Source organism: Salmo salar, chromosome ssa13 (assembly GCF_905237065.1).
Source record: "Salmo salar chromosome ssa13, Ssal_v3.1, whole genome shotgun sequence".
In the NCBI taxonomy this organism is placed as follows: Eukaryota; Metazoa; Chordata; class Actinopteri; order Salmoniformes; family Salmonidae; genus Salmo; species Salmo salar.
The window spans coordinates 31,392,470-31,420,130 of record NC_059454.1 but is presented as its reverse complement, the minus strand read 5'-3'; the positions used below and the strand labels follow the sequence as shown (position 1 = coordinate 31,420,130).

Below are 27,661 nucleotides of genomic sequence, written 5' to 3'. Positions count from 1 at the left end.
TGCTTTCAAAGTTCAATTTATTTGAGAGATCTTTTAAATATTACACATTATACACATTCCCTGCCCTTAATTAATTAAAGAGAGGAATGGAAAAAAGGTTTTACACTTGTTTCAATGGTCATTAATTTTGTCTCCACTCTACAGACCAAAAGCTTGCTACAGGCTTATACCGTTATTGTGCATGTCAAAAATAATAATAATCTTAAACAAACAAGTTGCCTTTAGTGTGAAACAATATAAAAGTATAAAAAGTTGGTAGTTTAATTATTTTATACCTTAAAACAGCAGAAGCAGCAAATAATAATAAAGAACATTAAGCAAGGCTATAATACACTATTTCCTTGTTTGAGAAATTAGTGGCTGTAATAGATATTGCTACAAAAGAGAACCTGGCAAACCCAACACATTGAACACTGGCATCTCATATACAGTACTGTAATTTTAACTGTTTGAGACTGTAATTTTATAAATCAAAAAAGGCGCAACTGTGGCACAACTACCAGATGACGTTCAGGTTGCCGACATCCGTGGAGAGGTCCGTTTTGGATGGGTAGACGACCTTGAGGTTCCCGTCAGGGTCCACGGTGCGAACCTGCTGGATGATCAGCTCTCCTGAGGTGGTACCATCTGAGGCGGGGTCTGGGGGTACGTCTGACTCCCCCTCTGACCCAGCCTCCTCTCTGTGCTCCAACGTGAACTTGTTCAGGTCCGCCATTTTCTGACAACGGAACAGAGACAGATGTGTTAATTGCTGACCATTGGGACAATGTGGTTAAGGTCTATTTAAGGAAGGAACTATGTGGAAAGGAACTCCTAGAGCCCTCATATTCAATTCTGGACCTCGATGCAGACCTGGGACACCAGGTGTGTGCAATTAATTATCAGGTAGAACACCAAACCAGCAGGCTCCAGGGTCAGAACTGAATACCCTGCCATAGAGAATGGTTGTTGAATTGAGATTTAAAGGCGGGATTGAAATCTGTACACATTCAATTGAAAAACAAAATAGATAATATGTATAACCTCAAATTCTTTACATTACCCTAATTTTATAAGAAATTAAATGTAATGTAAAGACTGAGGTTATACATACTGTATCATCAATTTAGTTTTTCTATTTACACACAATGAAATGTGTATGGTGGCAAATTGGGTTGAAGGTTTTCTAAACTTCTCACAGACTTGCCCTGCTCAACTTATGTTTGTTGACACGGTAAAATATTCAGGGGGATATATATATGATCTGTCAGTGAGATTGTGGAAATACAGGACAAGCACTCCCAGAGCAGGAAGTCGCATCTCAACAGCGCAAAGTTTTACCTTTCACGTCGTTCTCCTCCAAATGCCCTCTCTACCAGTCAATTCAAGTTCAGCTAATTTCAGTTACATTTCAGTTAGTCATTTCAGGAAATGAATGATTCAACACATTCACTAAATTCTCAAAATCAGCCCCAAACTGACCTTCATGCCTTTCATCACCACACCAAATCGAAAATGTACCCTCCAACAATGGATATTCTAGAATAGGATTCATAGTGTGGATTAAACCCTTATCGGCTGCTTTGTTTCAACAAGGCTGTCATTGAAACGCATCTGCTGCTGTGTGTACCGGTGGGTGCGAGGCACGCAGGCAGCTCTAGGGTTGAAGCTGCATTTTGAGCAGTATGTTTAGGTGGTGACATCGTACACCGCCGGGCCAGTCATGCCAGGCCAATGAGGTCACTGATTCCATTGGGAGCCAGTGGGGCCAGGGTACAGATGTCAAAACAGCATGACACCCTGAGACTGAGCAAGACACTTGATGAGACTTTTCTGCTCTCACCAATCGCCACTGTGTGTGTCTGACCGATGCATTTATGTGCAAATGTTGTTTAATTCATGCAATCAAAGGCAGTTTGTGTTATGTATGTGCATTGCAATATAGGATTCAGCCCTACTGTATGTCTCTTTGTATACAGGGGAAGAGATGAGCTTACCACTATGAGGGCATCCATCACGTCTTTACAGATCTGCAGGCTGGTAGAACTGGTAACTTCTAAGAACAGCTCCTTAGTCGTCTTCCTGATCTAGAATACGGGACAAAGGTACAGTACATCAATTGTATGTAATATTGTCTACAGCTAAAGCAGCTAACTATTTTTTATTATAAAATCGATTAAATATGTACAAATATTTGAACACGTACAGTATCAGTCAAAAGTTTGGACACACCTACTAATTCAAGGGTTTTTCTTAATTTTTACTATTTTCTACATTGTATAATAGTGAAGACATCAAAACTATGAAATAACACATATGGAGTCATGTAGTAACCAAAATCATGTAGTAAACAAATCAAAATATATTCTTCAAAGTAGCCAGCCACCTGTCACGACTTCCACCGAAGGTGGTTCCTCTCCTTGTTCGGGCGGTGCTCGGCGTCGCCGGCCTACTAGCCATCACCGATCCATTTTTCCTTTTCTGTTGTTTTTGTCTTTGGTTCAGTCACACCTGGTTTTCATTTGCTTTAATTTCTGTGTGTATATTTACCCCTGTTTCCCCACTTAGGTTTGTGCAGGGTTATTTTCTTGTTGCTCGTGGAGGTTTTTTCCTCAGTTTATTTCACGTGTGTACCGGTTGTTTAGTATAGTAGGAGCGTTGTTTTCCTCCTTCCGTGAGTACTGTGTGTTCCATTGTCTTGGGCGTTTATGGACCTTGTACCTGTACCGTTTTGGGACTTGCCTATTAAAGACGCTACATTGACATCTCTGCTCTCCTGCGCTTGCTTGACTCCTTAACTACCTTCAGTACGATTATGCAACACCACCCTTTGCCTTGATGACAGCTTTGCACACTCTTGGCATTCTGTCAACCAGTTTCATGAGGTAGTCACCTGGAATGCATTTCAATTAAAAGGTGTGCCTTGTTAAAAGTCAATTTGTGGAATTTCTTTCCTTCTTAATGCATTTGAACCAATCAGTTGTATTGTGACAAGGTAGGATTTGGGATACAGATGATAGCCCTATTTGGTAAAAGACCAAGTCCATATTATAGCAAGAACAGCTCAAATAAGAAAAGAGAAACGACAGTCCACCATAGCTCTAAGACATGAAGGTCAGTCAATACGGAACATTTCAAGAACCTTGAACGTTTATTCAAGTGCAGTCGCAAAAACCATCAAGCGCTAGTATGAAACTGGCTCGCATGAGGACCGCCACAAGAAGGGAAGACGCAGAGGTTCCTCTGCTTCAGAGGATAAGTTCATTAGAGTTACCAGCCTCAGAAATTGCAGCCCAAATAAATGCTTCACAGAGTTCATGTAACAGACACATCTCAACATCAACTGTTCAGAGGAGACTACGTGAATCAGGCCCTCATGGTCGAATTGCTGCAAAGAATCCACTACCAACAAACACCAATAAAAAGAAGAGCCAAGAAACACGAGCAATGGACATTAGACCAGTGGAAATCTGTCCTTTGATCTGATGAGTCCAAATTTGAGATTTTTGGTTCCAACCACTGTGTCTTTGTGAGACGCAGAGTAGGTGAACAGCTGATCTCCGCATGTGTAGTTCCCACTGTGAAGCATGGAGGAGGTGTGATGTGTGGGGGTGCTTTGCTGGTGACTGTCAGTGATTTATTCAGATTTCAAGGCACACTTAACCAGCATGGCTACCACAGCATTCTGCAGCAATACACCATCCCATCTGGTTTGCGCTTAGTGGGACTATCATTTGTTTTCATTCCAGGTGAATCTGGTTGAGAGAATGCCAAGCGTGTGCAAAGCTGTCATCAAGGCAAAGGGGGGCTACTTTGAAGAATCTCAAATATAAAATATATTTTGATTTGTTTAACCTGTTAGGGCTAGGGGGCAGTATTGACACGGCTGGATAAAAAACGTACCCGATTTAATCTGGTTACTACTCCTGCCCAGTAACTAGAATATGCATATAATTATTGGCTTTGGATAGAAAACACCGTAAAGTTTCTAAAACTGTTTGAATGGTGTCTGTGAGTATAACAGAACTCATATGGCAGGCAAAAACCTGAGAAGATTTCATGCAGGAAGTGGCCTGTCTGACAAGGTGTCGTTCTTCTTGTCTCTGTTTATTGAAGAGTGAGGATCTTAGCTGTCCCGTGACACTTCCTACGGCTGCCATAGGCTCTCAGAAGGCGGCAAAACGCTGAATCGTGGCTTTGCAGGCTCTGGCTGAAACAAAGTAGCGCGTTTGGGTAGTGGCTGGTTACAGTACTGTGAGACTCAGGCTCGTGCCCGCGTTGACCGAAAGCTTTGTTTTCTTTCCTCTGTTTAGCTAAATGGACATTCCCGGTCGGAATATTATCGCTTTTTTACGAGAAAAATAGCATAAAAATGGATTTTAAACAGCGGTTGACATGCTTCGAAGTACGGTAATGGAATATTTAGATTTTTTTTGTCACGAATTGCGCCATGCGCACGACCCTGATTTACCATTTCGGATAGTGTCTGGGACGCACGAACAAAATGCCGCTATTCGGATATAACGATGGATTATTTTGGACCAAACCAACATTTGTTATTGAAGTAGCAGTCCTGGGAGTGCATTCTGACGAAGACAACAAAAGGTAATCAAACTTTTATAATAGTAAATCTGATATTGGTGAGTGCTAAACTTGCCGGGTGTCTAAATAGCTAGCCCGTGATGGCTGGGCTATGTACTTAGAATATTGCAAAATGTGCTTTCACCAAAAAGCTATTTTAAAATCGGACATATCGAGTGCATAGAGGAGTTCTGTATCTATAATTCTTAAAATAATTGTTATGCTTTTTGTGAACGTTTATCGTGAGTAATTTAGTAAATTGTTAGTGAATTCGCCGGAAGTTTGCGGGGGGTATGCTAGTTCTGAACGTCACATGCTAATGTAAAAAGCTGGTTTTTGATATAAATATGAACTTGATTGAACAAAACATGCATGTATTGTATAACATAATGTCCTAGGGTTGTCATCTGATGAAGATCATCAAAGGTTAGTGCTGCATTTAGCTGTCTTCTGGGTTTTTGTGACATTATATGCTAGCTTGAAAAATGGGTGTCTGATTATTTCTGGCTTGGTACTCTGCTGACATAATCTAATGTTTTGCTTTCGTTGTAAAGCCTTTTTGAAATCGGACAGTGTGGTTAGATTAACGAGAGTCTTGTCTTTAAATAGCTGTAAAATAGTCATATGTTTGAGAAATTGAAGTAATAGCATTTCAAAGGTTTTGAAAATCGCGCCACAGGATTCAACTGGCTGTTACGTAGGTGGGACGAATTCGTCCCGCCTGCCCCAGAGAGGTTAACCCTTTTTTGGTTACTACATGATTCCATATGTGTTATTTCATAGGTTTGATGTCTTCACTATTATTCTACAATGTAGAGAATAGTAAAAATAAAGAAAAACTCTGGAATGAGAAGGTGTGTCCAAACTTTTGACTGGTACTGTATATTTTTTAAATATATAAATTAAAATAAAAAATCTGGGAGTGCTGCAGGACCCTCAGCACCCATACTTCCCGCGGGCAATATGCTCACTCGCACACACACTTTACCTTGGTTTTCTCGCTGTTGGTGATTGGTGGAAATGAGATCACATGATCCTCTGCATCCACCAGACATGGGTAGAGTTCTTTTCCATCAAGAAGCTGCAGGTATCTGAGTAAAATAAAAAAGCCAGGTAACTTAAGCTGAGAAAAGTTGAATAATTATCCTCATGCCAACAATTAAGCAATAAGGCCCCGAGGGGGTGTGGTATATGGCCAGTATACCACGGCTAAGGGCTGTTCTTACGCACAACGCAATGCGGAGTGCTAGGACACAGCCCTTAGCCATGGTATATTGGCCATATATCACAAACCCCCAAGGTGCCTTATTGCTATTATAAACTGGTTACCAATGTAATTAGATCAGTAGAAATACATGTTTTGTCATACCCACGGTATACGGTCTGATATACCACGGCTTTCAGCCAATCAGCATTCAGGGCTCAAACCACCTAGTTTATAATAGCCAATATAATCCTTTCATAACAGCATATTGTTAGTATAAGGTCCACACCTATACTCATGGTGCAGATTGAAACCAGATTAAAGTGACAGTGGTTTGAGCTTTTTTAAAACCGCCCAAAATACTGTGGCATGTTATTTACAAGTTGTTTACTTACTGTAAGTCAAACTTACCTTTTACCATATCTAATCTTATTTACTTTATCTAACCAAAACTAAGGAATTGCTTGATAAAAACAATGTTTAGCGAGTAGGAAACCACACCAACATACTGTAAATGGAAAATGAAATAATATAAATTAATTTATTACAAGAGCATAACATTTAAGAAGACCGGCATCAACTGAAAGAGGCCACTTTTCGTGAATTTGTTTTGCTTTAATAAAAAGAAAAAGGAATTGGCATCAGGCCAACTTCAGCTTTTATTTATTTAACCTTTATTTAACTAGGCAAATCAGTTAAGAACAAATTCTTATTTTCAATGACGGCCTAGGAACAGTGCGTTAACTACCTTGTTCAGGGGCAGAACGACAGATTTTTACCTTGTCAACTCAGGGATTCGATCTTGCAACCTTTAGTCCAACGCTCTAACCACTAGGCTACCTGCCGCCCCTCATTCTCCAGAAGGGTGCACTTTTATATTTCCTGACAATCATTGGCTGTATAGAGTTTCCATCATTGGTGAATCCATGATGGGAAGTCTGCAAATGTGCACCTTGGAAGTAGGGCTGTTGTGGTGACCGTATTACCTCCATACCAGCAGTCATGACCGCTGTAAAATTCCACGTGACCGCACGGTAATCTGCTCTTATGCACTCTGGACATGCGTTGGTAGTACCCAACTCGCTAATGACCATCAGGTCGCTAATGGTCTGGTCCTCAGCGCTCGATTGTCCCTCTAACCACTCACAGCAATGCAAATGTATTCCAAAATCACATCAAACACTTATCATCAAAACAGTATCGTGTTTTTAAAACTCACCTCACTGTGATCAATCAATTTGAAGAAAGAAGTTGAAACGGAGTTGTTGTGGATGTTGTTTCAAAGTCTAACAACAAAAATGACATCGCTTTTCTAAGGTGATGATTAACTCAACACCCATATGCATATTACAGCTTATGCATATGCATAGGCCTATATATGAGCCCAAGCCCAAAAACAACTGAATTAAAATAATGATTATGCAGTTATGAAATACATAGACTGCCGCATCTTATGCACGTCAGAAAAATAATAAAAAGATGTCTTTCGTACATAATTGGTCTAGCTTATACTCCAAAATTCAACAAATAATCACCTTTGAGTGTGGACTGTATTATTATGCATACTTATGCTACGCTCCAAACGTTCTATCCATGAGTCTGGGAGAGAACGTATAGGCCTAGGTGATGCTGTTGGTTCATTGATTGTGCAGGGTGGCTTAGAGTTAACCTGCAATTATAGTGAATTTGTATATGATTTTAAATAGCCTAGTAATAGGGCATGTTTTATATTTTCATAATTAATAGGCTGACACATGACCTTTTTAGCTACAGAATATCTCACCACCGTGCGTTTCCATCTCCTAGAAGCTGCATGCTCCTCAAACAGTGGTTGATGGAGTGAAATAAGTGAAAGCAGAGTTTTGATGGTAGTCACTAAAAAGATGCTACTATATTTATTTATCATTTGCTCATATTAAGCACATGCTCTGCTATAAAAACGGAGTAGCCTACACGGCATGAATGAAAAACGAACAAGCGGGAAAGCGTGTCCATTCGCCTTTCTAGTGCCTACGGATGACATCTTTTTACACTGCCTCTGTTCCTTCCCATTTGATAATGGCCATTCTAAATCAAAACTAACGATACATATTAGTAAAGACTAGACTAATTGATAATTGTCTGAGGATGAAAATATGACTTGATGAGAGAACAGCGTGTGCAGCCTGAGGCAAGGAGCAGAGCGCAAGCTTTTTTTGGGTCTTCTCAAATCATCAATAGCCTATAGTCGCATCATGCAGCCCATATATCTTTTGATTTCTAAGACATTCTAAGAGTTGTATTAGAGGTCGACTGATTATGACTTTTCAACGCCAATACCGATTATTGGAGGACCAAAAGAATCCGATACCGATTAATCGTTCGATTTTTATATATATTTGTAATAATGACAATTACAACAATACTGAATGAACACTTTATTTTAACTCAATATAATACATAAATAAAATACATTTAGTCTCAAATAAATAATGAAACATGTTCAATTTGGTTTAAATAATGCAAAAACACAGTGTTGGAGAAGAAAGTAGAAGTACAATATGTGCCATGTAAAAAAGCTAACGTTTAAGTTCCTTGCTCAGAACAGAACATATGAAAGCTGGTGGTTCCTTTTAACATGAGTCTTCAATATTCCCAGGTAAGAAGTTTTAGGTTGTAGTTATTATAGGAATTATAGGACTATTTCTCTCTACCATTTATTTCATTTACCTTTTGACTATTGGATGTTCTTATAGGCACTTTAGTATTACCAGCCTAATCTCGGGAGTTGATAGGCTTGAAGTCATAAACAGCGCTGTGCTTCAAGCATTGCGAAGAGCTGCTGGCAAACGCAGGAAAGTGCTGTTTGAATGAATGCTTACAAGCCTGCTGCTGCCTACCACCGCTCAGTCAGACTGCTCTATCAAATATCAAATCATAGACTTAATTATAATATAATAAACACACAGAAATACGAGCCTTAGGTAATTAATATTGTAAAATCCGGAAACTATCATTTCGAAAACAAAACGTTTATTCTTTCAGTGAAATAAGTCTAGGACAAAACGGCTTCTCAACAGTTTTTAACCCCAAGCCATAAGACTCCTGAACAGGTAATCAAATGGCTACCCGGACTATTTGCATTGTGTGCCCCCCCAACCCCTCTTTTTTACGCTGCTGCTACTCTCTGTTTATCATGTATGCATAGTCACTTTAACTATACATTCATGTACATACTACCTCAATTGGGCCGACCAATCAGTGCTCCCGCACATTGGCTAACCGGGCTATCTGCATTGTGTCCCACCCACCACCCCCTCTTTTACGCTACTGCTACTCTCTGTTCATCATATATGCATAGTCACTTTAACCATATCTACATGTACATACTACCTCAATCAGCCTGACTAACCGGTGTCTGTATGTAGCCTCGCTACTTTTATAGCCTCGCTAATGTATATAGCCTGTCTTTTACTGTTGTTTTATTTCTTTACTTACCTATTGTTCACCTAATACCTTTTTTGCACTATTGGTTAGAGCCTGTAAGTAAGCATTTCAATGTATTCAGCGCACGTGACAAATAAGCTTTGAATTTATTTGAGGTACATGGGTGCAACGATAGTGCTTTTTTCGCGAATGCGCTTTTGTTAAATCATCACCCGTTTGGCGAAGTAGGCTGTGATTCGATGACAAATTAACAGGCACCACATTGATGATATGCAATGCAGGACAAGCTAGTTAACCTAGTAATATCATCAACCATGTGTAGTTAACTAGTGATTATGTTAAGATTGATTGTTTTTTATAAGATAAGTTTAATGCTAACTAGCAACTTACCTTGGCTCCTTGCTGCACTCGCGTAACAGGTGGTCAGCCTGCCATGCAGTCTACTCGTGGATTGCAATGTAATCGCCGTCCAAAAATGCCATATACCGATTGTTATGAAAACTTGAAATCGGCCCTAATTAATCGGCCAGGCCATGCCGATTAATCGGTTGACCTCTAGTTTGTATCATTCACAACTAAATTAGCCAAATCTCTAAATCTAGCATACAGGACCTGTTTCAAATGATCACTTTTACACTCAACATAGCCACTTCATATGCACACTCCGGGATAGGAAACATATCCTTTGTATTTTATTCAGCTAAGTTCAATTATATTCTTCTTACTATAAAATAATGGCACCGGTATTATAAGCATATTTTGTCTGCTAAATTAACAAGCCTACCACCCATGGCATGGCATATAGCCAGATAACATACAGTAGGCCAACTCATATTCTGTTCTTCTGAAATACATTTTCTTCGTATCATGTTTCTTTAGACCTGCCTAAAGTAAGTAATGGATTTATTGTGATGTTGTATATTCAATTGGTTTATTATACTTTTTTAAATGTAGATGTTCCAAAGACGCGCATCAGCTGTTTGTATACAGCGTGGAGGCCTCGAGATGCTAAATGTGTTAATGTTAATTAACAATCAATTACCGTTAAACCGGCAGACTTTTGCATGACAGTAACCGGCTGACAAAATTTCATGACCACCACAGCCCTATAGAGCCCCACAGCGGAGGTGCCATAATACCCATAAAACCTGGCGGTCAAACAGGGAAATGGTTCCAATCGTTTTTCCACCATTCATTTTTCCCATAGAGGATTATAGAAACACTTACAATAAGGATTGTGTTTCGTGTAGGCTTACCCTGGCATGACGTTTTGATAACCATGTAAATCTCTCAGACAAGGTGACCTTTATCAATATATTTGTCTCTCCAGCCGACACTCCACATAATTTTGTATAAATAGTGGAGCTAGTTAGTGCAGTTTGTTTAGGCGATTTTACAGCTATCAATTTAGGAGTCTACAATCTCACCATGTTTTTATTTAGTTCTGTCTTTGAGCTGTTCTTTTCTATTTAAGGGATACTTCGGAATATTGCCAATGAGTTTGAAGGAAGTTGCTAACTAGCTCTAGCGTACAGTATGGGTATCTACCATAGACTTCCATTTTTTTTTAACTAATGCTAGTTAGCATTGTCTCGCAAAACTTTAACTTCCTTCATACTGGACACAGAGACATTTAAATGGTATCCAAGAGTTTATCTGGCACTGGGGAAGTACGTAAAGGTCTCATTGACAAAATCCCAAAGTATCCCTTTAATGTTCTATGTTATGTCATGTTTCAAGTTTTGTATGCACCCCATGAAGAGTAGCTCCTGCTTTCGCAACAGCTAATGGGGATCCAAATAAAATACCAAATACGAAATGTTCAACCTGTAGATTGATGTGCCTCGCAGAGTGGAGTCTGACATTCGCAACGGCCACGCAACGGCACCATGCAATGCACCTTGGACTGAAGAGGCAGACAAATAGGACAAATGTGGTGAAACCTCTGTTAAATTACACATTTCTCGAGGTAGGAATATCGCAAAAATATGATCAATGGCTCATTCGAGAGAAGACAACATCCTGTGTAATGACGTCGCCCAATATTGAAATCTGACATGTATGATAGACGTTTTCGCAATCTAAAAGTCATATTCCTATTAACTTCCAGTGTAGTGAGAGACGCTTTATCACAATGCTACATCATCCCTGCCAAATTTCTGCCTGCTTGAATGGCAATAGCTCAGAACACATGAAAACATGAAAGGACCCCGGGAATCAATAGAACATTGTTCAGAGATGCACAAAAACAATATAACATTCAAAATGGGTGAATCTTTCCTTTAAAGACAGGTGCTAATACTCACTTGTGGAGGCCAGAAACATTCTGCCTCTTCCTCTGTTTCCTCTGGTCCTCTGCCTCCAGCTGCAACTGCCTCATCAGCTCCACCGCAGTCATCTCCTTACGGCCCAGGGGGACTATCTAGTAAACAACAGTTTATGAGAGAGTTGTACTCCTTTCAAAATAGTATTTGCTTGTTTGAATGACCTTGAATGGGACTGAAATGCATTGACACAAACCTGAATGCAGTTTTTGAAAACAATGATTTGCCAAGAGTGACAGACAACAACTAGCAACAATGTTATTTTGTGTTCAAACTGTTGCTGTGAAGACATATGCAGGTCCTTCAATAAGACTGGTAATACTATTAACAGGTGGTGCGTTGCCTGGCATTGGCATAACATATGGATAAAAGGATAATGTATTATTAAGAATGGAATAATGTGATGGCTCACAATTGCTGATTTGAGTGTCCTTCAAAATACTGGATTCTACTCAAGAAAACTGAGTTACCATGTCCAATAGAAAATCAGCTTTCTTTAGAGACCTTTATACAACTGTCTGCATAAACTACTTGAAGAAAGACATGGGACAAGGTCCTGAGAAATGTCATTATAAACCAATCAAATGCAAAGAGTTTGAAATACATAGCTAAATAGCTCAAGCGAGTTAACTTGAGTTTTTGTGGCTGTCTAACGTGGTATGAGAAAAATGTAATGCAATGTTGCATCATACCTTTAATATGGGAGGAAGCCTGGCATCATACATGAGAGGTCCCTTGAGTAGCTGCATGTCATGAGTTGCGATGGTTGCAGTTGTCCTTTTACCACATAGGTCATCGTGAAGTTTGGTCTGAAACACAACAGATAAGAGAGAAAGAGTTGTGAATAATACAAAAGAGGCTATTGAGGCTCGAGAGCTTATGTCCATTTTGTAGCGTTTTCTTAGTCTGGGTCCCATACTGCATTAAGAAACTTCTAGCCTACATTGTTACCTTGCCAAATATGACTGTCAAAGACAGCAACGTAAGAGTTGGCTAACGCAGAAACAGACTGGCTCCTAGATTAACATGTTCTCATCTCAAAACAACATTACCTGAGCAGCCAGGAATCTCTTAAGCGCATTCCCGGACCTGAAGTTCATGCCTCTGACCACACAGCACACCAAGTATGGCCTCACATCCTTCAGCTCGTTGGCCACCTTTACAGTGAACGCCCCGGGGTTGTCAGAAATGTGAAGCACCTTCACGACCAGCCGGTTCAACTTATCCACCTCATCCTCGTCCTCCTCCTCCTCATTCTTCTTCTTCTGCTTGCGCTGCTTTTTGGTCTGGGTCTTCTCTGTGTTCCGGCCCCCTTCTGCCTTATCCCCATCGGCCTGCTTGCTGCCTTTGCCTTTCCCTCTGCCACCGGCCCGAAGGTAGTCCAGGATGGACTTGGTCTGGCAACCATTGACCATCTTCTCCAGCCGCTTGTCTTTTAGTTTGTTTCCCTTGAAGTTGATCTCCTTCAGCTTGGAGCAGTCGCTCAACTCGTAGGGGATGTCACTGAGCTTGTTGTTGGATAGGTCCAAAACCTGGAGAAGAACATTTCATATTTTTGTTGTCGTAGTTTATGTTATTACATTCAGTGTTACATGCATGTTACTACATTCAACTAAGATGAATAACCAAACAGGGCCTCATCCAGGTCTCAGTTGTCTCACAATCTGAAAGGCCTTGTGCCAGGAAAATGTCATGACAGTCTCAGGTCCGTTCAATACATTGTTGATGAGTAGAACTGAGAGGTATCTTGTCAATCATGACCATAATAATGCAGAAGGAATAGAAAACTTGCAATAATGCATATTTTAGGTAGCAGTACAATATATGATCCATCTATTTTATTCACAAACCTTTAGAGCAGAAAGCATGTGAACATTTCCACTCAGGTCTACAATGTCATTCTCAGAGGCGATGACAGTACTGAGGAGATCCAGGCGATAGAAGTCATCAGGGAACCGAGTGATGCCATTTTTTGAGATGTTGATGATGGAGAGCTTCGTGCAATGACACAGTCCATCTGGCAGTGACTCGATATTGTTGCAGCTCACGTTGAGGGTATTGAGCTCGCTTAGCTGGGTTATCTCATCTGGCAAAGCTTTCAGGTTGTTGACTGAAATGTCGAGGACTTTCAGTAACTTCAGATTTCCAATAGTTTTTGGAATAGAGGAAAGCTTATTCCTACAAACAATCAAGCTTGTAAGGGTGGTCAGATTTTTGATGTCTCCATGAATTTCTGTCAAACTAGGGCATTGGATGATTTCTAGGTAATTTAGGAGCTTGAGAGAATAGATAGTGGAACACAGCCCTCCATTCGAGGATATCTTCTCATCGATAACTGCACCTTGCAGGACCAGTTCGCGTCTCTTCTCTTTTGCGGCTTTCTCTATTTCTGGCCAATTCTCTTGAACATCCATGATGCTATACCAGACCCGGAAGAAAGCGAAGTCATGCCACCCGGAAATACTTGAGCACAGACTCTTTAAAACGTTTATATGCCAAATGGAAGACGCATTGAAACATGCAACCAGCAGTGGAGATATAAATGCACAGCGCACGTACAGACTGGACGCTCCAACATGTTTTTGAATGGATAGAAAATGTAACGGACTACAGTCCTTCGCGGTGAGACGATGGAGCTGCCCATGCGCACCGACGTGTACGAGTTGTTGTTAGCGGTGGTTATGGAGATGAAATGGGACATGAGCAAGCTGTATATTTTTTGGTTGCAATGTTCATGGTAAGATATACTTGATATATTAGTAGTAATACCATACTTTAATAGAAAATACTTTGTATTACAACTGTGGTTTTATTGTGCGTCAGGTGTCACTGTATTTATATTAATTCAACGAATTTTACAATTCTAAATAGGAAAACTGTAAATGTATTCCTTCCCACCGCAGGGACGTCAAACACAAACAATGCAATACCATAGGTAATAGTTTAGAGTATTTAAATGTATGCTACAGTATTTCACTTTTTTGGGGGGGGCATACATTCGACATTTGAAAATATTTTGGCAGAATGATATCCCAGGTTATCCAACACATCTATGCTAGATAGCTATATGGATCATCTGAATATTAGTATGTCAATTCATTGTAAAGTGTAGTTAGCTATCAATGTTTATCCAAATCCCAGGATGAAGATTTCTTCCATGGTTTATGAGCTTAGGTAGCAGCTTATTACAGTGTAGCCTATCTATTTGATAGTGAAAGGTCCTTCCGATAACTCAGGTGATATTCAGTGGTAGATTATGTTAATGTTTCTCCATATTTGATAGTGTGCAGCAGCAAGATGCCCCGGAAGATAGAATTCACGGTGGTCAGCTCCTTCGATCACGAAGATAACTTTAGTGCCAAGGAGCTGATGGTCCATGCACCTACTGTCAATGACTGGAGATCTGCCAGGTAGACACACACACACACACACACACACACACACACACACACAGACAAGCGCACACACAGACACACACATAATTGTCTCGAAATTCTGCTCGGCTGAGGTAGAATACCAGAAATTAATGTAACCAAATAATGTAACAAAATGATGGGTTTTAATGGTACATTTACTAGGCCTACTGATTACACATGTAATGAGAAATTGATTTAAAAAAATCAAAGGGCAAACATTTCACTATTAAATAATTCATGTGCCACAAAGGAGCACATTCTGGAGATCTGAGTCCATGCATTCTGGAGAGAGACGCCCATATCTTCACCACACATCCCTCCCCTTCTTGTCTCAACATTTTTTTTAAATAATATCCTAGGCACATTATCTTAACACATTTAAGGTGCTTTTCACTGACAGCTGCAACTCAATAATCAGTTAGGCCTATTGCCACGCGAGGTGCCCAAATTGCTGGCTTCCCAAATAGGTATAGACCTATGCACTTGTGATTTGAAACAATCCACAGCAGAAGCCTGTATATAATGACGAGATGCTCATGTCTCCGCCCTAGCAATGCGAGTCCTTGTCCCAAAGGCGTGAATGCAGGCGACAAGCTTAGGTCTGCATATTATTACAGATTTTGGGGAGAGTGAGCCCTCTCGCTTTGCCTCTTCCTCTCTGCTGAAACTAGTGAGCGAAACAGTGGCCACTCTTGTCTTACTAAATGTAGCCCAGGTATCTAAAGCGGTACCGGAGCGCCAAGTGTAGGTCCAAGAGGCTTCTAAACAGCTTCTACCCCCAAGCCATAAGACTCCTGCACATCTAATCAAATGGCTACCCAGACTATTTCCATTGCCCCCCCCCCCCCCTTTTACACTGTTTCTCCTCTCTGTTATTATCTATGCATAGTCACTTTAATAACTCTACTTACATGTACATATTACTTAAATTACCTCGACTAACCGGTGCCCCCGCACTTTGACTCTGTACCAGTACCCCCTGTATATAGTCTCGCTATTGTTATTTTACTGCTGCTCTTTAATTATTTGTTACTTTTATTTCTTAGTCATATTTCATTTTGGGGGGGTATTTTTTTTGGGGGGGCATTTTTTAAACTGCATTGTTGGTTAGGGCTTGTAAGTAAGTATTTCACTGTAACCTGTTGTATTCGGCACATGTGACTAATAAAATTTGATTTGATGCTGCCTGGCCAGACCAAATATGACATGCCATACTCCTTATGTCCAGACAACATTAGATACTTGGTCTACACATACAGCGACAGAGGGGCGCTGTTTTGCTCCCGCGGATGCTTTATCTGAGATTGATGCGTCATTCTATTGGTGTGCGTCTTGGTCAAATAAATTATCAATATTTCAATATTTTATTTGGACGGGCAAGGAGGTACGGTAGGGCGGGCTCAGCCATACCGCCCTGGTACACCGTTACTACGTGTTTTACTTTTCTGTTATTTCTCTATGTTCTTTCTCTCTGCGTTGGTGGGAAGGGCCGGAAGTAAGCGTTTCACTGTTAGTCTACACCTGTTGTTTACGAAGTATGTGATGAATAAAATTTGATTTGACACACACACACGACACACACTCATGCTCAATCCCAAACCGGTTCCTTCCCCTTGGCCCTCCATTTGAGCGTTAACGCACAGCTCTGCTATATGCACAAATGTCCCAAAGCTGAGGGAGTGACAATTATCTAGGGTGTATGCTTAATAAGTGACACAAACAAATATTATAAACTGGGTGGTTCGAGCCCTTAATGCTGATTGGCTGACAGCCGTGGTCTATCAGACCGTATACCATGACAAAACAGTTATTTTACTGCTCTAATTACATTGGTAAACAGTTTATAATAGCAATAAGGCACCTCTCGGGGGTTTGTGATATATGGCCAATATACCACGGCTAAGGGCTGTGTCCTAGCACTCTGCGTTGCGTTGTGCATAAGAACAGCCCTTAGCCGTGGTATATTGGCCATATACCACACCCCCTCGGGGCCTTATTGCTTAAATATACACTGAGTGTACAAAACATTAGGAACTTTCATGACATAGACAAACCAGGTGAATCCAGGTCACAGCTATGATCCCTTATTAATGTCACTTGTTAAATCCACTCCAATCAGTGTAGGGGAGAAGACAGGTTAAAAGATTAGACAATTGAGACATGGATTGTGTATGTGTGCCATTCAGAGGGTGAATGGGCAAGACAAAATATTAAAGTGCCTTTGAATGGGGTATGGTAGTAGGTGCCAGGCTCATCGGTTTGAGTGTGTCAAGAACTGCAATGCTGCTGGGTTTTTCATGCTCAACAGTTTCTCGTGCATATCAAGAATGGTCCACTACCCAAAGGATATCCAGCCGACTTGACACACCTGTGGGAAGCATTGGAGTCAACATGGGCCAGCGTCCCTGTGGAATGCTTTCAACACCTTGTAGAGTCCATGCCCTGACGAATTGAGGCTGTTCTGAGGACAAAAGGGGGTGCAACTCAATATTAGGAAGGTGTTCCTAATGTCTTGTACACTGTGTATGAAGATAACTTTATCCCATTACTCAACAATATGAAAGCAGATCTATTTAAATGGAACAGTCTTCCCATAAATCTTACAGGTAGAATAAATGTCTTCAGAATGGCCTGGCTCCCAAAGGTTTTATATTTATTCTTGGTAATACCAATTACCCCTCCAAATTTATATGGGCAAATAACAGACTTTATATGGGCAAATACAACTCTGAATAGAAAGGGGAAGTTTTACATCTCCCCAAGTCTGAGGGTGGTTTTAACCTCCCAGACTTGGAATTGTATCATCTCGCCACCCAAGGCTTTTACTTGAGACATATTGTTAAATACACTAAAAAGGAACAATGGGTACATATTGAAGAAATGCGCATTCTCACCCCCAGAATCTTTTCTCATCTTCATAGTTAAGAACACTATAACAATATGGAAGAAAATGAAACGGATTCTACAAGAACCAATATCACTCCCAAAGAACACAACCCCATGGAACAATCATTGCATAGCTTTTCAGAATGTTCGCGATAAATTGGTCCATTTCGAAAACTAAAGGCATAGAAACCGTAAATGCCTTGGTAACAGGAAATACAATTATTTCAACGACAGAATTAAAAAGTGATTTTGGACTGACCATTGTAGATATTTTCAGATACGTGCAACTTAAAATAAATAAAATATTGATTTGTAATCTTCAGGGAATCCTATTTGAGTCAGAAAAATATATTCATATGATAGGTAAGATATACAAAACCTTGCAGAGAGCCAATCCAACTGACAATCTCTTAGGAAAAAATATAAACTATGAACATACAGTAACTAATGAAAACCAGGTAACAAAAATGTACGCTTAATCCAGTATAAACTAATGTATAGAATGTAACCCTAACCCAAAATTCACAAATTCTACAGCACAACGACAGAGTCACGTCGTAATTGTAAAACTAACAATGACTCAATAATTTATGTCTTCTAGGAATGTTATGAACTTGAAAGGTTCTGGCCAGAGTTCGAAAGTTGGCTGTCAGAAGTATTATAATGTAAATTTACTTCTAATCCATCTGTCTGCATATTTCGAGATGTCATATGCACACACTGGAGATAGGGGTGAGAACAGGTGGATCTGGGCAGAAGTGATGTTGATTAAAAAATTGCCGTCGTATGTTGTCTTTTGTATGTGTATGTTTTGTTTATTTAATAAAAAATAAATACAAATACAAATAAGTTCCAACCTCACTTGTTTCTTCCACAGGTTCTGTCCATACCCTCAGGAGGTCACTCTGCAGTTGGCAGGGCAGAGTCGGGTCCGTAAGATGCTGCTGCTGGCCCACCAGTACCTGATCTCAGGCAAGATAGAGTTCCACATCGGCGACAGACTACCAGAGGCCCACTCACCTAGTCTCTTTGGAACCCTCTGCAGATTAGGGTGTGTCAGTAGAATCAGCGAACAGAGATGTCTGACCAATACGTACAGGGGTCATATCCATTAGGCACCAAAAGGAAGAAAATGGACTGAAACAGGGAGGGACTACCTGAACTTGTCCCATAGAAAATGTGTGCCCTGATGTATATGCGTCTGGCTTACTTGGATGGAGCATCTAGCCTGGATGGCAGTCTGTTTCTGCTGTTCTCTATGTTGTTGTTGTAGTTATGATTCTATGGAGCATGGTGGTGGGAACACCAAGGTTGTAGGTTCAATTCCCACTTGACGCACATATAGTGATTAAACATGTTGAACTTCAGCATTGGTTATTGCTAAGTAACTATATTACTATTATGATATACACTGAGTGTACAAAACATTAGGAACACCTTCCTACTCTTGAGTTGCACCCCCTTTAGCTCTCAGAACAGCCCCAATTCATCGGGACATGGACACTACAAGGTGCCGAAAGCATTCCAGAGGGATGCTGGCCTATGTTGACTCCAATGCTTCCCACAGTTTCACCTGGATTCACCTGGTTAGTCTATGTCATGGAAAGAGCAGGTTTTCCAAAGGTTTTGTACACTCAGTGTGTAGGCCTACATTTTCATCATTTACTGCATTTTTGTTACAAGAAATGTCCACAGTAATAGGAATTGGTATGCAAATTTTGCCATAGGTATGTTTCTATATGTTTCTCTATGTTTGTCTATAGTCTGTTCACATGGATGCCATTGGAACTTACCTCCGGATAACCTTTCACAGAAACCATGTCAACCGCTGCAACCTTTACAACCAGGTACTCCACTATGTCACACTCACAGTCAATCATTACCTACCGGTACTACACATAAAGTAATTCCCCATAACCTGTTGATTGAACTTACATACTACCACATTCATATCATTTCATTGTTTATTAGATCTTTTTTTTATAGGATTTTGTTTATCATTTCAGGTTGCATTGGTTACTATAAATGTTTTGGGAGATTATGTGGATGGCAATGCTATTGACACAATTGTAAGTGGCTGCTCTTTAACATGTGTAGGTGTTCTTTCGTGTTTTATTTGACTGGATATTTAAGGTGCAGTACTACTGTGAAACACCAGATGGAGCTGCTGTGTTTGTGAGGCTGCCAATGTGAAGTCATTGGTTGTGTCCGAATACCCACACTAGTGTACTTAAGTGGGCGGCAGGTAGCCTAGCGGTTAAGAGCGTTGGGCCTGTAACCGAAAGGTCGCTGGTTCCAATCCCGAGCCGGCAAGGCGGAAAAATCAGCCGTTCTACCCTTGAGCAAGGTAGTCAACCCCAACAACAACTGCTCGGGCTCCGATGACGTCGATTATGGCAGCCCCCCCCGCACCTCTCTGATTCAGAAGGGTTGGGTTAAATGCGGAAGAGACATTTCGGGTTTAATGTATTGTTGTGCAACTTTCTTAAAAATAATGTTTTATAGTATGTTGACATTTTGAAAATAGTACTCTGAATGGATCATCTAATGTGCGATTGCATTGACTCCCACCATTTGTTCATTATGGTACAGCGCGTCACTTTATCTGATTATCAGCTGTACATAAGAAAATACGAGTGATTATTAAACGCCGAAATGTAGTACTCTAGTATGTGTATTCCGACACAGCCATTTACTTGAGACATGTTTTTATTGACATGACTGATTTCATGACTTGTCCATAAGCATTTAATCGAGGACAGTGAGTATAGCACATGAAGTGTTAGTCGATGGTACAGTAAAATCAAAAGCATTTTGTGCTTTATATGACTATAACCATATACACATTATAGGCCTACATTGATCTGCATATAATCATAGTTGATATTTCTGAATATTATTGATGTTATAATATGCGTCCATAATGTGTTTATGTAAAAAAAAAAAATATATAGAAAAACACATTTTCCACTGTTTATGTAACTGTGTGTCAGTGTATGTTTACAGTATGCACACAGACACCTGTTTTTCTTTTTGTTAGAGTGTTGCCTGGTTCCATGGTGGTCACTGTGTGTGCCTGTATTGCCGTGTGTGTGTCTGCCCTGACGGACGTGGGGCAGGAATGTGGTAATCAGACTCAGAGGGCAGAGTAATCACAGAGGAGGCCGTAGCCAGTGTAATCAGATAGACCTGCGGACGGACAGCCCCTGGAGGAGAGTGGCCCAGCTCCGGGTTGAAGTTTCCCCTTGCTGCAGATCCAAGATCAGCTTCCCCTCCCCAAGCCTAACCTTAACCATTAATTAGGAAAATGCTAAACTGACCAAAGATCAGCATCTAGGGGCAACTTCACCCTACAACGAGTGGTCCAGCCTTACCTCTCCAACACACAGGAAGGCAGATTCCACAGGACAAGCTCCACATTGTTGCTCTCTAATCCCACGCTTAAGCACCTCCACCATGGCCACAGTGTTAGCTGGCCTGGTTATCTCTCAGAGCTTTAGTGTTCTCACTGTTCCATGTATGTTGTGATTGTACAGATGAAACCTATAGAGTGACATATTTAAGAGTATGGAGTGCTGCATGCAGTACTAGTTCTGGTCATATCATTGAGATGTGTAGATGTACATGAATTGACGAGACTACTTGTGGTAGATCACCTATCTCTGATGACTTGCCTCATCTATTATATACAGAGTTGAGTAGTCCTCATATCAAGTCCATGTTACTGTTAGTTCTCTAATTTACTAGAAAATAAAGGAAAGCCGCACACTCTAAGAGCTCAGATGCAAAAATTTAATCACCAACGTTTCGACAGCAAAGCTGTCTTCATCAAATTTTTGCATCTGAGCTCTTAGAGTGTGCGGCTTTCCTTTATTTTCTAGTGTTCTACTCCGCTAGCCAGCACCTCGCCTTTAAAGGTGTGCGTTTCTTTTTTCTAGATAGTTCTCTAATTTACAACTAGAATATGCCCCATTTGGGTTTCCATAATAATGAGTCAGTTGGTTGTGATTGTTGTGTTTTACTGAGCAGATGACCTGTGCCTTTTGGCTGTGTGTTTTGAGGCCTGTCATTGAGAGAGGTTAATTGTACCTCTGTTTGCCCACAGCTAAGCAGAGAGAAGCTGATTGAGCACTACCTTAACAGCAGTCAGCATGTGACCGCCTTGGTTGCAACATACATGGGGTAGGGTTGAAGGCTCATTGGCCTGTGAAGTGCTTTGTGACAATGCTGTTTAATAAAAAAAAAAAAACATTAGCCTGGAAGTTGACATGATTGCGACTAGAGGTCTTCACGGGTCCACCCGAACCCGAGTACCTGAGACCCGCCCCGGGACACAAGCGGGCCCGGGTCCAAAATTGTTACTTTTCCCTCGGTTTGATTGTCATCGGGGCTATGTAACTACAGCTGATAGACCCGAATGGACCCGACCACGGCTCTGCATAGCCTGTAGCATATTTATTTTACGCTAATTTGGTGAATTCATTGACTTATAGAAGGGCTAGCCAACATATAAAGACAGTTTCATTAATCAGAAGAGCAACTTGGCGTATAAACATTGTCAGTCGGGTACGAGAAGACCTCTAATCACCACTGTTTGCCAGTTCAATTGTTATGTTTTTCTCTTTAGCTTGGGCTACAGTCTGTTAATATAAATGGCTAACGTAGAAGCCCAGCAATCCAGGCTAAAGAGAAACACAAATTACACTTAAATTGGAAAAGTTGTCAAATAGTCACTCTGAAATGTATAAAAAAAAAGCAATATCCCATAGATGAAAAAAATGAAAAACATCAACAACATGTAAATGACTGTACTAACAATAATCTGTACAGAATATTTGTTTACCTAATCACACAATATCAGGTAATATTTTGAATACCTAATTTGGCTAATAGGGGTACCTAATAATCTACAAGTGTAAACCGAGGCTACAGTATGTTCTATGCATTAAAAGCGTCTCTATCCCATTGTGTCTTTCAGTAAGTGTGAGTCCATCTCTCCTCTGGATGACCTGGCTTTTGACATGTATCAGGACCCCGAAATAGCCCACATCATCCACCTACTGGATGACAATAAGCAGGAGATGGTCCGTCAGGAGAGATAAGAGTTCGCCAAAACACTCAAGCAGGCTATCGCTGACCTGCAAAAGGTGCTTCTAGGGTCTTTCTGTGTGGAAATTGAATAAAAATACCCAATACCCCATTTCCCCTTGGAACTTGTGTGTATCTGAAAATATGTATTGCATAGTTAGATATACATTGTAGAATATTAGTGAAGACATCAAAACTATGAAATAACACATATGGAATGAAGTAGTAACCAAAAAACTGTTAAACAAATCAAAAGGTATTTTATAATTGAGATTCTTCAAAGTAGCCACCCTTTTACTTGATGACAGCTTTTCACACTCTTGGCATTTTCTTAACCAGCTTCATTAGGTAGTCATCTGGAATACATTTCAATTAACAGGTGTGCGTTGTTAAAAGTCAAAAGGCAAAAACCATCAAGCACTATTATGAAACTGGCTCTCATGAGGACCGCCACAGGAAAGGAAGACTCAGAGTTTCCTCTGCTCCAGATGATAAGTTCATTAGAGTTAACTGAACCTCAGATTGCAGCCCAAATAAATGCTTCACAGAGTTCAAATAACAGACACATCTCATCATCAACTGTTCAGTGGAGACTGTGTGAATCAGGCCTTCATGGTCGAATTCCTGCAAAGAAACCACTACTAAAGGACACCAATATGAAGAAGAGACTTGCTTGGGCCAAGAAACACGAGCAATGGACATTAGACCGGTGGAAATCTGTCCATTGGTCTGATAAGTCAAAATCGTCTGTCCTCGATTGCAACACTTACTACCGAGTTCCAAACTGCCTCTGCAAGCAACATCAGAGCAATAACTGTTCGTCGGGGGCTTCATGAAATGGGTTTCCATGGCCGAGCAGCCACACACAAGCCTAAGATCACCATACGCAATGCCAAGCGTCAGCTGGAGGGTTGTAAAGCTCGCCGCCATTGGATTCTGGAGCAGTGGAAACACATTCTCTGGAGTGCTGAATCACGCTTCATCATTAGGCAGTCCAGCAGACGAATCTGGGTTTGGTGGATGCCAGGAGAACGCTACCTGCCCGAATGCATAGTGCCAACTGTAAAGTTTTGGTGGAGGAGGAATAATGGTCTGGGGCTGGTTCTCATGGTTCGGGCTAGGCCCCTTAGTTCCAGTGAAGGGAAATCTTAACATAACAGCGTACAATGACATTCTAGACGATTCTGTGCTTCCAACTTTGTGGCAATAGTTTGGGGAAGACCCTTTCTTGTTTCAGCATGACAATGCCCCCGTGCACAAGCGAGGTCCATAAAGAAATGGTTTGTCGGGATCGGTAGGGAAGAATTTGACTGGCCTGCGCAGAGCGCTGCCCTTAACCCCATCAAACACCTTTGGGATGAATTGGAACACCGACTGTGAGCCAGGCCTAATCGCCCAACATCAGTGGCCGACCTCACTAATGCTCTTGTGGCTGACTGGAACCAAGTCCCCGCAGCAATATTCCAGCATCTAGTGGAAAGCCTTCCCAGAAGATTGGAGGCTGTTATAGCAGCATAGGGGGGACCAACTCCATATTAATGCCCATGATTCTGGAATGAGATGTTTGGTGAGCAGGTATCCACATACTTTTGGTCATGTAGTGTAGAGAAGCTAGCATTGCATTACAAATGTACACATAAAGTATACTCAAAATATAGTCGTTGAATTCATCTTTTGACTTTTTCACTTCCTTATTGATTTGCAATTTTGCAGTCTGATTTTGTCTGTGTCTGTAATCGTAGTCATTAAACATTGTTCAGATTTCTGTCACCAACCACCTATGTGTACGCGGTCGTCATACCAACCATGAATACTTAATAAGCACAACAGCTGCGGTGAAGGCCAGTGAGTGTTTTTTCTTTGTTGTGACAAACCAGACGCTAGCCTGTAACCAAAGAACGGTTTCTTCCCAACCCAAAAGCCTCTTAGCATTGCATACACTGCTGTTGCCAAGGTGATCTAGCCGAAACTCTCTCCATAGCCCCTTGATTGCATAACTCACACCTATGCAGGATTGATAGAAAAATATATTACTACATATTGTCACATACTTGAAATATGTCTACTACTAATTGTCTGTCACATTAGTAGCTAATGCAGTAGACTTATATAAATATATGTGTTACCTGGCACCGACTAGCAAGCTCCCTCAGTTCTATGAAATTTCCCAGTAAAATGACACATTGGACTTACTGGAACCTATGGGCTGTGTCCAAAATGGCAGGCTATTCATTATGTAATGCACTACTTTTGACCAGAACCCCATGGGCCCTGGTCAAAAGTAGTGCACTATGAAGTAAATACAGTGCCTTGCGAAAGTATTCGGCCCCCTTGAACTTTTCGACCTTTTGCCACATTTCAGGCTTCAAACACAAAGATATAAAACTGTAATTTTTTGTGAAGAATCAACAACAAGTGGGACACAATCATGAAGTGGAACGAAATGTATTGGATATTTCAAACTTTTTTAACAAATAAAAAACTGAAAAATTGGGCGTGCAAAATTATTCAGCCCCCTTAAGTTAATACTTTGTAGCGCCACCTTTTGCTGCGATTACAGCTGTAAGTCGCTTGGGGTATGTCTCTATCAGTTTTGCACATCGAGAGACAGACATTTTTGCCCATTCCTCCTTGCAAAACAGCTCGAGCTCAGTGAGGTTGGATGGAGAGCGTTTGTGAACAGCAGTTTTCAGTTCTTTCCACAGATTCTCGATTGGATTCAGGTCTGGACTTTGACTTGGCCATTCTAACACCTGGATATGTTTATTTGTGAACCATTCCATTGTAGATTTTGCTTTATGTTTTGGATCATTGTCTTGTTGGAAGACAAATCTCCGTCCCAGTCTCAGGTCTTTTGCAGACTCCATCAGGTTTTCTTCCAGGATGGTCCTGTATTTGGCTCCATCCATCTTCCCATCAATTTTAACCATCTTCCCTGCCCCTGCTGAAGAAAAGCAGGCCCAAACCATGATGCTGCCACCACCATGTTTGACAGTGGGGATGGTGTGTTCAGGTTGATGAGCTGTGTTGCTTTTACGCCAAACATAACGTTTTGCATTGTTGCCAAAAAGTTCGATTTTGGTTTCATCTGACCAGAGCACCTTCTTCCACATGTTTGGTGTGTCTCCCAGGTGGCTAGTGGCAAACTTTAAATGACACTTTTTATGGATATCTTTAAGAAATGGCTTTCTTCTTGCCACTCTTCCATAAAGGCCAGATTTGTGCAGTATACGACTGATTGTTGTCCTATGGACAGAGTCTCCCACCTCAGCTGTAGATCTCTGCAGTTCATCCAGAGTGATCATGGGCCTCTTGGCTGCCTCTCTGATCAGTCTTCTCCTTGAATGAGCTGAAAGTTTAGAGGGACGGCCGGGTCTTCGTAGATTTGCAGTGGTCTGATACTCCTTCCATTTCAATATTATCGCTTGCACAGTGCTCCTTGGGATGTTTAAAGCTTGGGAAATCTTTTTGTATCCAAATCCGGCTTTAAACTTCTCCACAACAGTATCTCTGACCTGCCTGGTGTGTTCCTTGTTCTTCATGATGCTCTCTGCGCTTTAAACGGACCTCTGAGACTATCACAGAGCAGGTGCATTTATACGGAGACTTGATTACACACAGGTGGATTCTATTTATCATCATTAGTCATTTAGGTCAACATTGGATCATTCAGAGATCGTCACTGAACTTCTGGAGAGAGTTTGCTGCACTGAAAGTAAAGGGGCTGAATAATTTTGCACGGCCAATTCTTCAGTTTTTTATTTGTTAAAAAAGTTTGAAATATCCAATACATTTCGTTCCACTTCATAATTGTGTCCCACTTGTTGTTGATTCTTCACAAAAAATTACAGTTTTATATCTTTTTGTTTGAAGCCTGAAATGTGGCAAAAGGTCGAAAAGTTCAAGGGGGCCGAATACTTTCGCAAGGCACTGTATGGTGCCATTTGGGATACCAGCTAGTAAACATTAACGATTCCATCCATGTAATACCGTGATGCTCTGGGGGCATGGCAATGACCTGTTGCATAGTAACCACAATTTAAGGAGTACTTAACTATTTTTATTTCATATGCGGTCCTGTTGAACAACATAATATATAGTTTGACATCTGGGCCTTTGGTCGTCCATTCATGGACATCAAAATATTTAAACACAAAAAAATAACCTTTGAAAACCACTCTCTCTTTATCCATTCATGTGCCTCCTTCCTTCTCCATCTGTCCCCATGTGTGACTGGGCTAGGTAGGAGAATGCCTGGGCCGATCCAACGTGGAGAAGCGCTGTGCCATAGAGAAGGAGGACTGTGACACGGCCAAGAAGAAGAAGGAGCAGATGGAGGAGTACAGGATGACAGTGTACCATCATCTGGAGGTCCACAACCTACTGGACATGGGCATGGTCAGCAGCTCTATGTGGCTTTTTGGGTCATTTCAATAGTTGTGACTGGGAACTTAAGTTAATGCCTTGTTTTGTTAATTTATCTTACTTCCCGAGCCCTTATCACAGTCAAGACAGACCTACAGTACAGCACCTTCAGAAAGTATTCAAACCCCTTTACTTTTCCCACATTTTGTTGTGTTACTGCCTGAATTTAAAATTGGCCTACACACAATACCCCATCATGTAAAAGTGCAATTATGTTGCCAGAAATTTTTACAAATTAATAATTAATTTAAAAAATTAAGCTGAAATGTCTTGAGTCGATATGTATTCAAACCCTTTGTTATGGCATGCCTAAATAGGTTCAGGAGTTAAAC

At 40.9% G+C, this 27,661-nt stretch overlaps 1 protein-coding gene and 1 pseudogene across 1 annotated transcript; one reads left to right on the top strand and one right to left on the bottom strand.

The window, feature by feature from the left end:
* On the bottom strand, positions 1-14,176 carry LOC106566887 (leucine-rich repeat-containing protein 47). Its single transcript, XM_014135436.2, has 7 exons — positions 13,365-14,176; positions 12,567-13,046; positions 12,207-12,323; positions 11,497-11,612; positions 5,549-5,651; positions 1,977-2,066; positions 1-718 (listed from the first exon to the last, which is right to left on the bottom strand). The coding sequence occupies exons 1-7, from the start codon at positions 13,926-13,928 to the stop codon at positions 497-499; spliced, it is 1,692 nt and encodes a 563-aa protein (XP_013990911.2). The 5' UTR covers positions 13,929-14,176; the 3' UTR covers positions 1-496.
* Positions 14,119-27,661, top strand: LOC106566926 (centrosomal protein of 104 kDa-like; annotated as a pseudogene).

Coding starts and splice junctions, on each gene's coding strand:
- LOC106566887 (XM_014135436.2), bottom strand. CDS start 13,928: ATGGATGTTCAAGAGAATTGGCCAGAAATAGAGAAAGCCGCAAAAGAG. Junction 13,047..13,364: donor ACATGCTTTCTGCTCTAAAG/GTTTGTGAATAA, acceptor GTTCTTCTCCAG/GTTTTGGACCTATCCAACAA. Junction 11,613..12,206: donor GGCTTCCTCCCATATTAAAG/GTATGATGCAAC, acceptor GTTGTTTACTAG/ATAGTCCCCCTGGGCCGTAA.